The sequence below is a fragment of the Triticum dicoccoides genome, chromosome 2A (genome assembly GCF_002162155.2).
Source record: "Triticum dicoccoides isolate Atlit2015 ecotype Zavitan chromosome 2A, WEW_v2.0, whole genome shotgun sequence".
In the NCBI taxonomy this organism is placed as follows: Eukaryota; Viridiplantae; Streptophyta; class Magnoliopsida; order Poales; family Poaceae; genus Triticum; species Triticum dicoccoides.
Genome location: NC_041382.1, coordinates 124015546 through 124028340, shown reverse-complemented (window position 1 = coordinate 124028340; position 12795 = coordinate 124015546). Strand labels below are relative to the sequence as shown.

At 42.9% G+C, this 12795-nt stretch overlaps 2 protein-coding genes across 4 annotated transcripts; one reads left to right on the top strand and one right to left on the bottom strand.

The window, feature by feature from the left end:
• The first annotated feature begins 1332 nt into the window (after positions 1-1332).
• Positions 1333-5535, top strand: LOC119353746 (serine/arginine-rich splicing factor SC35-like). Of its 3 annotated transcripts, XR_005170509.1 has the most exons (10): positions 1335-1531; positions 1628-1706; positions 1930-2009; positions 2102-2168; positions 3045-3116; positions 3582-3740; positions 3830-3895; positions 3967-4180; positions 4263-4428; positions 4537-5535. XR_005170509.1 is itself a non-coding variant. In XM_037620412.1 (9 exons), exons 1-8 carry the CDS (start codon positions 1456-1458, stop codon positions 4157-4159), a joined length of 792 nt encoding a protein of 263 aa, XP_037476309.1. In that variant the 5' UTR covers positions 1335-1455; the 3' UTR covers positions 4160-4180; positions 4263-4800. The 3 variants fall into 3 exon arrangements, 2 of the variants coding, with proteins under 2 accessions (XP_037476310.1, XP_037476309.1); XM_037620412.1 differs by having other exon boundaries at positions 4263-4800; XM_037620413.1 differs by lacking the exon at positions 3830-3895 and having other exon boundaries at positions 1333-1531; positions 4263-4800.
• Positions 5536-6944: 1409 nt separating this feature from the next.
• LOC119353745 (transcription elongation factor SPT4 homolog 1-like) lies at positions 6945-10147 on the bottom strand. Its single transcript, XM_037620411.1, has 5 exons — positions 9967-10147; positions 9568-9659; positions 9116-9171; positions 7388-7449; positions 6945-7292 (listed from the first exon to the last, which is right to left on the bottom strand). Exons 1-5 carry the CDS (start codon positions 10087-10089, stop codon positions 7242-7244), a joined length of 384 nt encoding a protein of 127 aa, XP_037476308.1. The 5' UTR covers positions 10090-10147; the 3' UTR covers positions 6945-7241.
• Positions 10148-12795: the final 2648 nt, after the last annotated feature.

Here is a 12795-nt window from a genome sequence, read left to right as displayed (position 1 = left end):
CAAGTCCTGCTGAGAGTATTCAGCTTCGGCCCCATCATGCTGAGAGCTTGAGCCCCCGCTTCTCCCAGTTCGTCCTCCTCTGCGCCCCCCTGCGTCCACGACCACCTCTTGGACCGCTTCCATTCCTCATGAACCAATTTTGCCCTGAGCTCCTTAAAGACAAGAGCCGATGGAGGGTGAATGCCTGTACCATGTTCCTTGTAGAGATGGCCTAGCATGCCGCATACCGCACACCAATCCGATAACTTTTCATATTTGACCTTGTAGATTTGCCTCTCGCCTCCCCTGATCATAGATACAACGTTCTTAAGCGGCTTGGTGACGTTTATCCTGACCCACACACTGTAGAAGTTTCCCGTGAAATCGTGCAACTGAGCTTCAGTGAAGAGGACCTCTCCCACCTTGGCTGCAAGGGAAGGAACCAGGTGGGCGTAGAGGAGCGGTACATCGTGAATCTGGATCCATATCTCGATTGAGTCCAACCTGACAGTCGATGGCTTCGTCACCCCATCATATTCCTTGAGAATTACTGCATCACCTCTGAAGTGCCACGGTCCCTCATGCATGACCCTCTCCCAATCCCCTAGGCAGGAAAATTGGATAGTGTAGAGGTTCTCCTCTAAAGGCTTGAACTTAGCTTCTTGTGCGAGATCCCATGCCGCTCTCATGTTCTTGAAGAACCAAACTGACTGTAGGGTTTATCGGAATTAACCCTAGCGAGAGCAATCCACCTAGCCGCCTCCTGCCGGACGTCTTTCTCATCGAAGATCACGTCGTCCAGGTCGTCCTCCTTCAGCCCTAGCTCTTCCATCATCCTTGCGACGTCGCTGATCCCCTCCGTAAGCGGAGATCCATCTGCCGCCATGTCGAAACCCTAACCCGAGTTTAAAGATCGGGTTTCTGCAGTCGCCCTATGCCCCCGATCCTCTGAAAACAGCCAAGGCCCTCGGCCAGGAGACACCGAGAGGCCCTCCCGCGGTCCAGGAGAAGTAGCTGCGGAGGGGTCGCGGGCGGGGAAGATCAAAACTCGACGGCGGCGACAATCGCCCTCGAGAAAGCAAAACCCTAACTAGAGGGAAAACTATACTCGAAGCCGTTCTGTTAGCCACAAGAAAGCTAGGAAAGATAAACAGACTAACAGAGGCAGGATCGGGTCGGCCTTTATGGCAAACAAAACGAGGATTGGGCCGGCCTGTTTTTTTTTTTTTTTGAGATAATAGTCCGGCCTGGTATCAAGATCGCTTTAAAACAGGCCGAACGGTTAGGCCCACGCACCCTCCGCCGTGCCGCGTGCGTGTGAGCCCTAGAAGGATCGGCACCTTCTTGTGGCCACCCAACCCACCCTCGCGTTCCCCCCACATCTCGTCGCTCGTCGTTTCCCCCAATCCGCTCGCCTCGCCTCTCCCCAGCCGCCGCTCCGCCCCCCGCGCCGCCTCCTGCTCCGGCTCCGGCGAGATGTCTCGCTTCGGGCGCTCCGGCCCGCCGCCGATCCGCGACACCTACTCCCTCCTCGTCCTCAACATCACCTTCCGTAAGTTTCCCCTTCGCATCTCCACTGCGCATCCTTCTCCCCGAGGTGCGCCTCCAATAGGCGGCTGCTCTAATCCTCCCCGTGCGTGTCGCGCAGGTACGACGGCCGATGACCTTTTCCCGCTCTTCGACAAGTACGGCGAGGTCGTCGACATCTACATCCCCAGGGACCGCAGGTAGGCAAAAAAAAAAAAAAAAAACCCTAGGTTCTTCGTATGCTGGTTTGGCAGTTGGTCTGTGTTCGTGTGTAGATTGGGTGGGTGTCCTGTAGGGCTGCGGAGTGTGCACACGGAAATTTTAGGGTTGTGGGATTTGATTCATGTTGTTTGTACACCTGCACACGGAATTTTTAGGGTTTTGGGAGTTGTTTCATGTTGTTTGCACATCCATTTTCTGCAGGACTGGCGACTCGCGAGGGTTTGCCTTCGTGAGGTACAAGTATGAGGACGAGGCGCAGAAGGCAGTTGATCGCCTGGACGGTGGGTTGCTCTCCTCCATGCGAATTGGAAAATTCTGTGGTACATGTTGTTTTAGGATTGGATTCAACTTCATTTTGTTGGTTATCTTCCAGGGAGGTTGGTGGACGGGAGGGAGATGATGGTGCAGTTTGCCAAGTACGGGCCAAATGCTGAGCGGATGTAAGATAAAACGTCTTTCCTGACTACTGGCATAATTATTGAGGAAATCTTGATATTGACACTTACTCCCTCGGTTCACATATATAAGATGTTTGGATATTTCAATATGGACTACATACGAACTGAAATGAGTGAACACACACGCTAAAATGTGTCTATATACATCCCATCCATAAAAAAAAGTTACAAAATCTTATATTTGTGTACGGAGGCACTATTTTTAAGCCAATGCCGATGTCTTGATATTTAGGCATGGACCGGTTATTTGCTAGATGTAAACTTCCTGGTTGGATGTGTTAGGCACTACATACCCTATGTCTAGTGCAACAGTAGATTACTCGGTACTAGAGCAAAGGAATCGATGGTTTTGAAGATTTTGCTACATTTGGATGCCATGAATTATCTTTGATTATGAACCATCATTCCCAAAGTGTTAGGTTACATCAGTATGGTGCGGTATTAGGTTACTCAATACTAGAGCAATTATGATGTTGTCTTAATTACACAATTTGCTGATCTTAACATATTAGCTCTTATTACGTACCAGGTTACAACTTGTGTGAATATGTGATGCTCTGTCTAGGAATCATTTTCTTGTAATTTTCTGTTGGCAATGGTAATCAGCAAGAAGTGGGCATGCGCTAGCCATAATACTACCTGATAAAGTTTATTTCTCATACATTGTTTTCTCTATAGTGAGAAAAGTAAGCTATGCATATTTTGTCAGGATATACACTATGTAGTCAGAATTGATTATTCCAAGAAGTTCATGAAAATTGCTCTATGTAAAAGAATGAACTAGCACCTATCATAAAGCTGTTCTGTTTGTTAGTGTTGAAGCCGATGACCTAATATTCTTTTGCCTCAACTTTGCAGTCAGAAAGGGCGAATCATGGAAACGGTCCCGAAGCCAAGGGGTCGTTCCAGAAGCCGCAGTCCAAGACGGGGGTATTTTTTTCCTAGATATATATACATGTTATCATATATTTCTTCGTTGTCGTTTTCCCACTTAGTATATTGTACATTTCATTTACCATGCACATGTGTATAGCCCTTTCGGAGGGAACTTTGGCTTGTGCACAAGCCCCATATGCCTGCTTATCTGGTTTGGGATTCAATTGAAGCACATTATTAAGAAAGAAAGAAAGAAAGAAGGCAAGAGAAATAGGGCTGTAGTTCAGTAGTTGTGTAAGTAATGGAGGTTCCAGTAAGTTCTTCAGCATCAAACTATGGACATGCCATGGTTGTCGACTTTGCTGACTGCTACAATGTCTATTGGTCACGTCGATGGATGAAGCCATGTTCCTAATGATAAGATTATCTATCAAAGTGGGATTCGATTCAGATTTCCTCCATTCTTGTTGCTCTTTTTTTTCACAATGCCAAAAAATCACGTGCATACCTCATCTGCAGGTACCGTGATGATCATCGGGGCAGAGATTCTAGAAGGCGAAGTCGGAGTCGGAGTGGAGATAGATATGGACGTGACAGGTACAGAGAGAGGGACCATCATCGTCGTAGCAGGAGTCGTAGCACTAGTCCTGATGATTACAAGAGGCGTGGCAGAGACAGGTATACACATCCAGATAATCATTGTTGTTTTATGCTGGGTTATATACCGTACATTCATTTTTAGTTATATGTTTTTTGGCTGCACATAGAAGTCCTAGTCGTAGCAGGAGCCGCAGCTACAGTCCTGATGATGACAGGAAGGGTGGCAGAGACAGGTATGCACATCCGGGAATCATCTCTTTTGTTCCGTTTTACTGAATTTAACTGATGCCCTTTATTATTGCAGTTTGTCGCCCGCACGCAGAAGCACTAGTCGCTCCCCTCGCAAGACACCACCTCCTCGCAAGACACCACCTCCTTGCGAGGGGTCTCCTGCTAAGCGCAATGATGACCGTTCTCCTGTTAGGCGCAATGATGACCGTTCTCCTGTTAGGCGCAATGATGACCGGTCTCCAGGCTCTCGTAGCCCTTCAACATGAGCTGAATGTCAAACAACTGAGGTCTCTAAACTGTTCAAATTATATATGTCATCACAGTTGATACCCTAGCACGCGATAACATGACTTGTGCTTCTGTCTACAGGATCAATGGAACAGAGCTGCTCATATTGGAGGCTGTTCAGTTGCTTTATCATGAACAATCTGCAGTTACAATTGCAAATTAAAAATGTTGTGGTGCTTGACATCGGTGACTACTTCAGGCTACAGATGCTGCTTTGTGGATGTCTGGATACTTGTTAGAACTATATGTACTACTTCACCTTCTTCCAATTCAATCTTGTCTATTAGCACCAAGTATTACTATTTCCTTTCCAGTGTTGGGCACTTACTATAAATGGTAATTTGCACCTTTCTAGTTACATGATGTGGTGAAGAGGTGCTGGTTGATAAAGGCTGAACACACAAGTTGCTTGCTGTTGCCGTTGATATTGTTTGTGCTGTATCCCTTAATGATGATGATGCTGGTGATGGAGATGATGATGGTGATGCTGGTGGGGGTTGATGATGGTGGTGATCATTTTGCTGCGTGCACTCTTGTTATGCTGACAAGTAAGGTTCAAATGATCCAGCTGAGGTTCACTGCTTAAGCTGTTCATCAATAATAAAGTATTAAACAACTCTGGTCCATGTTACTGCATGCTAGGATTTGAAAAAATTGGTTTCTTAGTTGAGTCTCTGCTCATGATTTATGTTATGCAACCACAACATATCTTTACAAAAGTGTGGTAGCAACAGACATTTGGGTGTTCTTTGTTGTTTGTTCTGGCCTAAATAAATTCTGATATGATGATAGAGTCTTGAAAGATAAGTGGAACTTAAAAGTTAGTACAGTACCTTTCTATACCATTTAGAAGTCTATTATGTAAAGACTACATAGCAATGCAAATACTCTTAATGTGCTGACCAAGTCAATTTTTAGTATCTTAGGATTTTGTGTGGTTTATAGAGTTCAGAATGTTTGGCAGTTGATGTTCCAAGTTTACAGTCACTGTAAGCATGTGGTAGCATCTTGACTTGTAACCAGTTTGTGAGACTTCTTTTCTTCATATTATGACTCTTATACGGCTTTTTTTTAAAAAACTTTACAACTCTTAACATCCTTTCGCAATAGAAGGTGTGGTAGGTGTTTTCAATTGCAGACTGAATTATGTCAGCTCCAAGGCCTGCTGCCCTGTAGATGTATCATGCGAATGCTGACTTAGGATCATGTGGTGATGGCGGCCCTATGGAAAGAACCTACGCTCCATGATTGATGTATATATTTCCGAAGTGTAATGTATGGTAACTTTGTAGTGATGTTCATTTGGTACACAATTGAAAATTCCTTGAAAAGAACTTGCGCTGATTTGGTTTGATTGTACCATGGGCTACTTTGCTCATTGACGAGTGCTTGTTGCTTGTTTGGATATCTAATTCGAAGTATTTACCTGGCATATTTCGGATCTGCGCTTTCAGTGTACAGAGCTACCTGGCAAAATCGTATACTTGCTGTCACGGTGAACAACAGGCAGCGATGACTGCACACAACAGGTCACAGAATGTTCACGAACATTTTTCAGTTGTCCCGAAAGTGTCAACCGACATCCCTGATTAGTCTGAAAAGCAAAAGATGCCTAGCGGCACCCTCCATTTTCGCTCATATAAAACACGCTGGCTGAGTGGGGTTCGGGGTGCCAGAGGTGATGGATTTGTTCAGGAGAGCAGAGGCTCCCATAATTCGACAAAATATGCATAATGTAGTATTAGGGCTTCTCCAGCATGGTTTGCCAAATGGACATCTCAAAATGTCCGTGGACAGCCAACCGTACGGAGGCAACCGTGTCCCTCAAACACCCCATACACTACTCCCTCTGTTCCTAAATATTTGTTTTTTTTAAGATTTTAAATGGACTACCATATATGGATGTACATAGACATATTTTAGAGTGTAAATTTACTCATTTTACTTCGTAGGTAGTCATTTGTTGAAATTTTTAGAAAGATAAATATTTAGAAACGAAGGGAGTAGATTTTTATTGAATTTTGGATTACTTCTTAAACAGCGGAAGTCCCTAAAAAAACAAATTTACTCTTTGTCGGAGGTAAGGTCGACGACCATCGCACCAGACGGTCCAGCCTCCTCGTCGTTGGGGGCCACCGTGGTTTGCATCTTCGTCGTGCTGCTTTGATGCCTCCTCATCCTCAGCCGCTAGACCGCATTTTGTTGACGCGGAGTTGCCTCACGGTGGACCGCTTTGTATGGAGGCGAGAAACGCCCGGTTCACGTCGACAATTCCTGGGGCCGCCTCAACCATGGTCGCGACGGCAATGCAAGCCGAGCCTCCACCAAGTGATGCTCCTCCAGGAGTGCCACCCAACACCAACGCCCCATCAACAACCATCGCCTCCTTCGCTGCAGGCTGTTCTGGCTCTTTGACCTCCACCATAGTCATGGGGTTGCCCCTCCCACTCCTTCGAGCTAGGCACTCCGGAGCCGAGCTCAAAGGTGCCCACATCAAATGTGGGCCTAGCACCAAGTGTCCACAGACAAACCACAGAGACAACCATTGTGATGGCGAACAACAGGCACAAATGTGATCTAGGGGTGGTCAGACGACATCTCGAACGGTTGGAGAAGTGACTCAAAGCTAGGGTTTTGAAGTAAATAACAGGGGCAAGGCACAGAGGGGCAAAGGCATGAGTGCAGGCAGCCAGAGTAGGCTTCTCAGGCGGCGCGTCGGGATGAATGCAGGTAGGGAATCCTGACAGCGACAACCATGAATCCTTTGTTCGGAACAACAATAATATTAGGAGCTTTTGGCATAGGCTTCGGTGCATAATAACAGCAACCTGGGCACTTGTCATGCATAAAACTAAACTAGCACAGCTTGCAATGTCTCGTCGAAGTAGAAATGTGCGATGAACTAGTTCAGCTTACAATGTCTCCAGGTTGTACAAAAGCGTTCGACGAATCGCTTGAGGATGCATAACACTGGCGGCAGTTTAATCAGCAGACATTACAGGTGCAACTATATGTAAAAGCACGGCCCCAGGATCACGACTGCATCAACTTCAAGCCTGCTCAGGGGCGCTTCGGAGGGAAATACTGCACGTTGTTGTCTTGGCACATCCCCTGGAATGACCAGAAGAGAAATTATTAGGTCAAGACATCAGAGTTGCGTCGCAACAGTCGCAATTCTTGCAAGAATGAAGGCATGCAGTTTTTACCTGATACTCCTCTGGAAGTTCCTCTGAGACAGCCAGAGTATAGCACCCTGGAATGAACCTCCCTGCAGATTGAGAAACAAACATAAGCAGATGGTTTCAGTTAACCGTTACAACGCAACACTTTGTTTAGCATAAGTCGTGCGGTTATGACACAAAAGCAGACATGGTCCTCCGGCAAAGTCCATTTCAAAGGGCTGCCAGAGTAATGGCTAGCACCACCATGGACCATTGGCATTAATTTCTCTGTTATGCTTGACTAAAAGCTTTCACATGATATGGAAGGACATAATACTGGCGCGTGGTAATAACTGGTTGAAGTTCTTAGTAGGGGACTTCTTTTAACAAGGAGACTGCCTAGATTCGTGATGATAGTAACATCATACATATACTCGACAAAAAAGAAATATCTTCCTTGATATTGTTTCATGATGCAGAATTCAGATTATGGCCATCCCACTCAACTATTAGGATTCTTGTTGACAAATCCTACGGGCTAGAGCCATAGGCTCGATCGTTCCCACTACTTCTTGAATGGTTAGGTCTGAATCCTGTAGTGGAGCTTTCCAAAAAAACTTTCCGAACAAATTCACAGTTCTATTAACTCAAGCGACTCTTTACTGTTGCTCCATTTTTTTTTACTTTCGCTTCAAGTTAAGATTTCTATTTATTTTATTTCTATTATATTGATGGTTCATCACATTGCCTTCTATGATGCAATTCATAGACAATACATATTGGAACCCTATTTCTTACTTTTTTTTATCATCCCTCCCTTTATCCACATCCCTTTAGTTTCTTCACAACCTAGAATCTCATTACTTTCTAGAGAATTCTAACGAATTTCATATAAAAAATCAAGACCATAATTTGATTCAAATTTGCACTAATGCAATCCTCAGCCAGTTCCTTTCATTTACATTTTGTTGGCATGATTTTTACATTGTGAAACAATGTCAAGGAAGTAATTTTCTAGAGTTCATCTTTTTACTAGAAACATACAAAAAATTGTTTAAGTATTGGATGACAGTACCAACATGCATTACTTAAATAAAGAAGGCTTCAGCACGCAAACAATGGAAAAGATATGCACTTGGGTTAACAAGCATGCAATCAGACAGTTTAAATAAAGATTCCAATGTCAAATCTAAAATGTTACAAATACAAGCTTAACACAACAATTATTGTCCTATGAGATAATCCACTGATAATTTCCTTGCTATAACAAGGACTCAAGAACCCAGCCCTGGAATTAAACAAGCTAGGAGTGGATCTTGGCAAATATTTCAGTTCAGTTTTCTGATCCTTCACAAGTGGTAACCACATACAGGTCAAATAGATATATTTTATAAGGAAAGAATGCCAACACACTCAGGTGGATCCTTAATAACGAATTTAAGTACTACTAGCAACCATAATATTTTTAGAGAAGGGGAGTAAGAAGACAATGAACCATAAACAGTATAAGGTATATGCAGTACTCATCTGGACACCCCACCTAGTAGTGATTATAGACCTAAACGATTAGTATATGGTAGCTAGGAGAGCTTTCCAGTAAATGGTCTAACCTGTTCCTTTTTAGTACTCTATAAAAATGTATATCATAAGTTCATAACTAGGCTCGAAATGTAAATGTGCAATAGCATAAAGTAAACCAAACTGGATAGAGAAAGTACCCTGAAGACAAAAATAAGCAAATGCTGTGTGATAACTATTTAACTACACACTCACCAATTCTCAACCAACGAGCAGCCCAACTCCTATTGGGATCCATCAGCGATATTATTCTGCAAGCCAAAATTTGTGCAATAAATTCAGAAAGAGGAAGCACTGGGCTGCATAAATAATATATATTTAAGGGCATACGATCTTTCTGCGTCAGAAACAGCACATTCTTATGAATATATAAATGTTTTCATGAATTATTCACCAAAATCACCCAAAGAATTGAAGTAATCAACAAGAGGGGTGGAATTTATTTAGAGAAAAATAACAAGCATTGCATTTATTTCTTCCTCTTATCTGTTTGTCAGTCAATTTGCAGCCCGTGAAAGCACTAGATATATTCTTTATCACAAAAAGAGATTACAAAAACATGGATTCAGTGCATCTCCACCAGAGAATTAACCACTGAGCAACACTAGCCAGAAGAACTACAAGACTGCAGTGCAGAATAGAGTTACCCAGTGAAGTTGGCGGTGGTGCAGCTGACCACGTTGTCGCGATCTTTGTCCATGTCCAGGAAGGGGCAATTCTCGCAGCCATTCTCCCTGAACTGCACATCCCATGCAGCAATCAGACACAGTAGATGTTAAACATCAGCAAACAACAATAACATTCAGCCACGCTGCTTGTGCCACCAAATCGGACAATATTTCTCACTGCAGAATTTATAAGAAACACAGGCACGCGATCCAAATCGAGAACATGTGGCTAAACCCTACCATCCGACAGCGTACTAAAAGAATAAGGCGCCCTAGTTTGACACGCAGATATAGATTCAATTAACCGAAAGGGGGGTCGAAACCCTAGGTCCAGACGGACGGGTAGCGATGGGGGCGGCGGCGGCGGCGGGTAGGTACCTGGTCGTAGGTCTTGACGAGGCGGCAGCGGAGGCATGCGCGGAGCTCGTGGCCGAAGCTGTTCGGGATCTGCGCGTGCTCAACCCCGCCGTCGTCCATCATCCCGCCGCCGCCGCCCCTCATCCTTGCTTCCCCTCGCCTCGCCTTGCCTGCTATTCGCTTATGTCCTCTCTCGCTCGTTCCCTCGCTCGTTCCGTTCTAGAGCTCTCTCGTATCTTCTCCTTTTCTTTTTCCTATTTTTCGGGTATTTGTGTTTTCTCAGCTTTTCAGCTTGGGCCTTGTATGTGATGTTTGGGCGCATACGATCCAACGGTTGTTGGGTTTGCCGACCTTCCAGAGCCCGCTGGACTGGACTAAGTAATACTCACTCCTTTCTAAGGCTTGTCTCAACTTTTTTGTTTTTTCACTTACAGAATGCCTCGGTTGATGAGATTTGAGATTTGAGCCCTATAAATCGAAAGGGAGGGAGTAGGACAGCAAAGAACGAACTAAGGCCTCATTCGGTTCATAGGATATAAGAAAATCATCTTGTCTCAAAAAGAGAGAGAAGAAAATCATCTTCTTTGTCTAAAAAAAAGAAAGAAAAGAAAATCATCTTCTAGCCCTAAAAAAAGTAATCATATTTTTAAGAAAATAAGAAAATCATAAGAATAGAAAAATCATAGGAAATGAGGTGATATGTATTTCAATTTCTGCATGGAAAGAGAGGTTGTTTGATGCATTCCTTTAAGATATGAAGGTCTCTATCCTACATACCCCGCAAAAAAAGTCTTTATCCTGCATAAAAATAAGAATCCATTTCTATAAACCAAAGAGCTCTAAAGATATATTTCCGTTGAAAATCCTATCCTATAGATTTTCTATAAAATTCCTACAAACTAAAATAGGCCTAAATGATTTCACAAAACTAGACCGTGTCAGTCCTTTATAAATATCCATGCCAGATGTGTAGTAGGTAGGGGAGCTCTTGTGGAAAGCGAACTTTTGGCTCTCGGGTGCGCACACACCCTATATGTGCAGTATTTTTATAATTCTAGGAAAATTAAAAAAAATCGGAATCTTTTTTCGAAATAAGATCAAGTATTATACTTGTATACAAAGTTTGGACAAGGAAGCATTCCTGTTGACTTCCGGGTGAAAAGAACAAATTTATGATGACAATATAGCGTGAATAGTATTTGTATATAGTGTTTTTTGATGAATCTTTGACCTGGGATACAATGAAAGTCATTCTGGTGAATCTTTTTTTATGAGCATAATACTGGATAATGTTTGATTCCACAAAACCTTTCGATTATTTGACTTTTTTAATTACTAAATTACTTTTTAATATAGGGTTGCAATAACATGCGAGAGCACAAGTGTATTTCCTAGCTCTTGTGGCCATACAACAAAATCGCTTGATTTCAACAAAAAAATTCAAATGAATCATAACACTGACAGCACAAAGAGGCAAACACATGGAACGTACTAAAACTACGGAGACAACAATGAAGAAACACATTGCAATAAGATATTCAGTCATTTCCAACAGATCCGAGAATCATCACAACATGTTGCTCATGTATATATGCACAAAGATCATACACACTTGTGACATGTTGAAACACCTTACACAACATATAAAAGTTCCTGGATTCGCTAACATTTCACCGTCAACAATGTAGATGCCGACCTTTATTGATTCATGCTCGGCCACAAATTCGGCTTGCTGAAGCCCCACGGCAACCCTAGACCCATTCCATATAATCCGAAACCATTTTAGTGGTGTCAACAAAAAATGGTGATGGAATTTTACTGACAAATGTCAATGTTGACAAGATCTAAGCTAGTTATCTGCATAAAAAACTGATTATCAAGGATATCTATGAGTGTCAAAAATTGGTCACTATTATCCCACCTAACTTCTAACTCCTTTTTATCCTTCATATTTTTCACGTGTTAAAAAGGCGAGTGCCATCTTTTCAATGGACAACAACAATATTACTACATCATGCTGATCAACCCACGGAATTGTTTGAGTCATTGACTTGGGTGTGAATTTATTGTAGGCATGAGTAGTGAACAATTATCATCCCAATGAGTGTATTTAAATGAAAATCCTTCCACCAGTGCCATTAATTGCAATCCATTCTTCTTTACCGAGCTTGTCTTGGGTATGATAATTTTATATATAATTTCCCCTCTTCTACCTAATTGTATTTTTTGTTCCTTTTAGAGAAAGGGAAAAGGAGACAAGGTGTACAATTACTTTTTCCTTCCTTCAAAGCACTTGTTTTTAACCCCTTCTGCATAAGATAGTCTATTGGAAAACAATAGAAATAATGATCTTATAGCAGGTTTGGAAGGATAAATTATATGCTACCTAATGCAGTGACGGTCCTAAACCACTTCGAGATGCATGTGTTTTGCTTACATAACCCGTTGGGTCAAATTTTATCTTTTTTTACCAAGGATATTGTCAAAGTCAAACTATCTTGGTCAATAGGGTTGTACTTGCCATGAGAACGTCTTATAACATTGATCTTTGAGTCACTGTACCTCTCAGCTGGATACTAGTCGTATAGTGTTTCGTCGGGGTCCCTTGTGTTCGTGTCAGGTATCGAAGGAAAGAAGGTTAAGTGATAATGGTGGTAGTGCATGGGAATGAAGTCTCCATGGCATGTTCGTTGAGGACTGTATCCAAGATTTAGGCAGAAGAGGGGTCCATAAGGCAATACTCATAACGAAAAGTAACAGAACAACAAATAATCACAAATTCAGAAAAAATTAAATAAAAATCTATATCCATTGTAGGTTCGTTGAGAATCGTATCCAAGATTTAGGCAG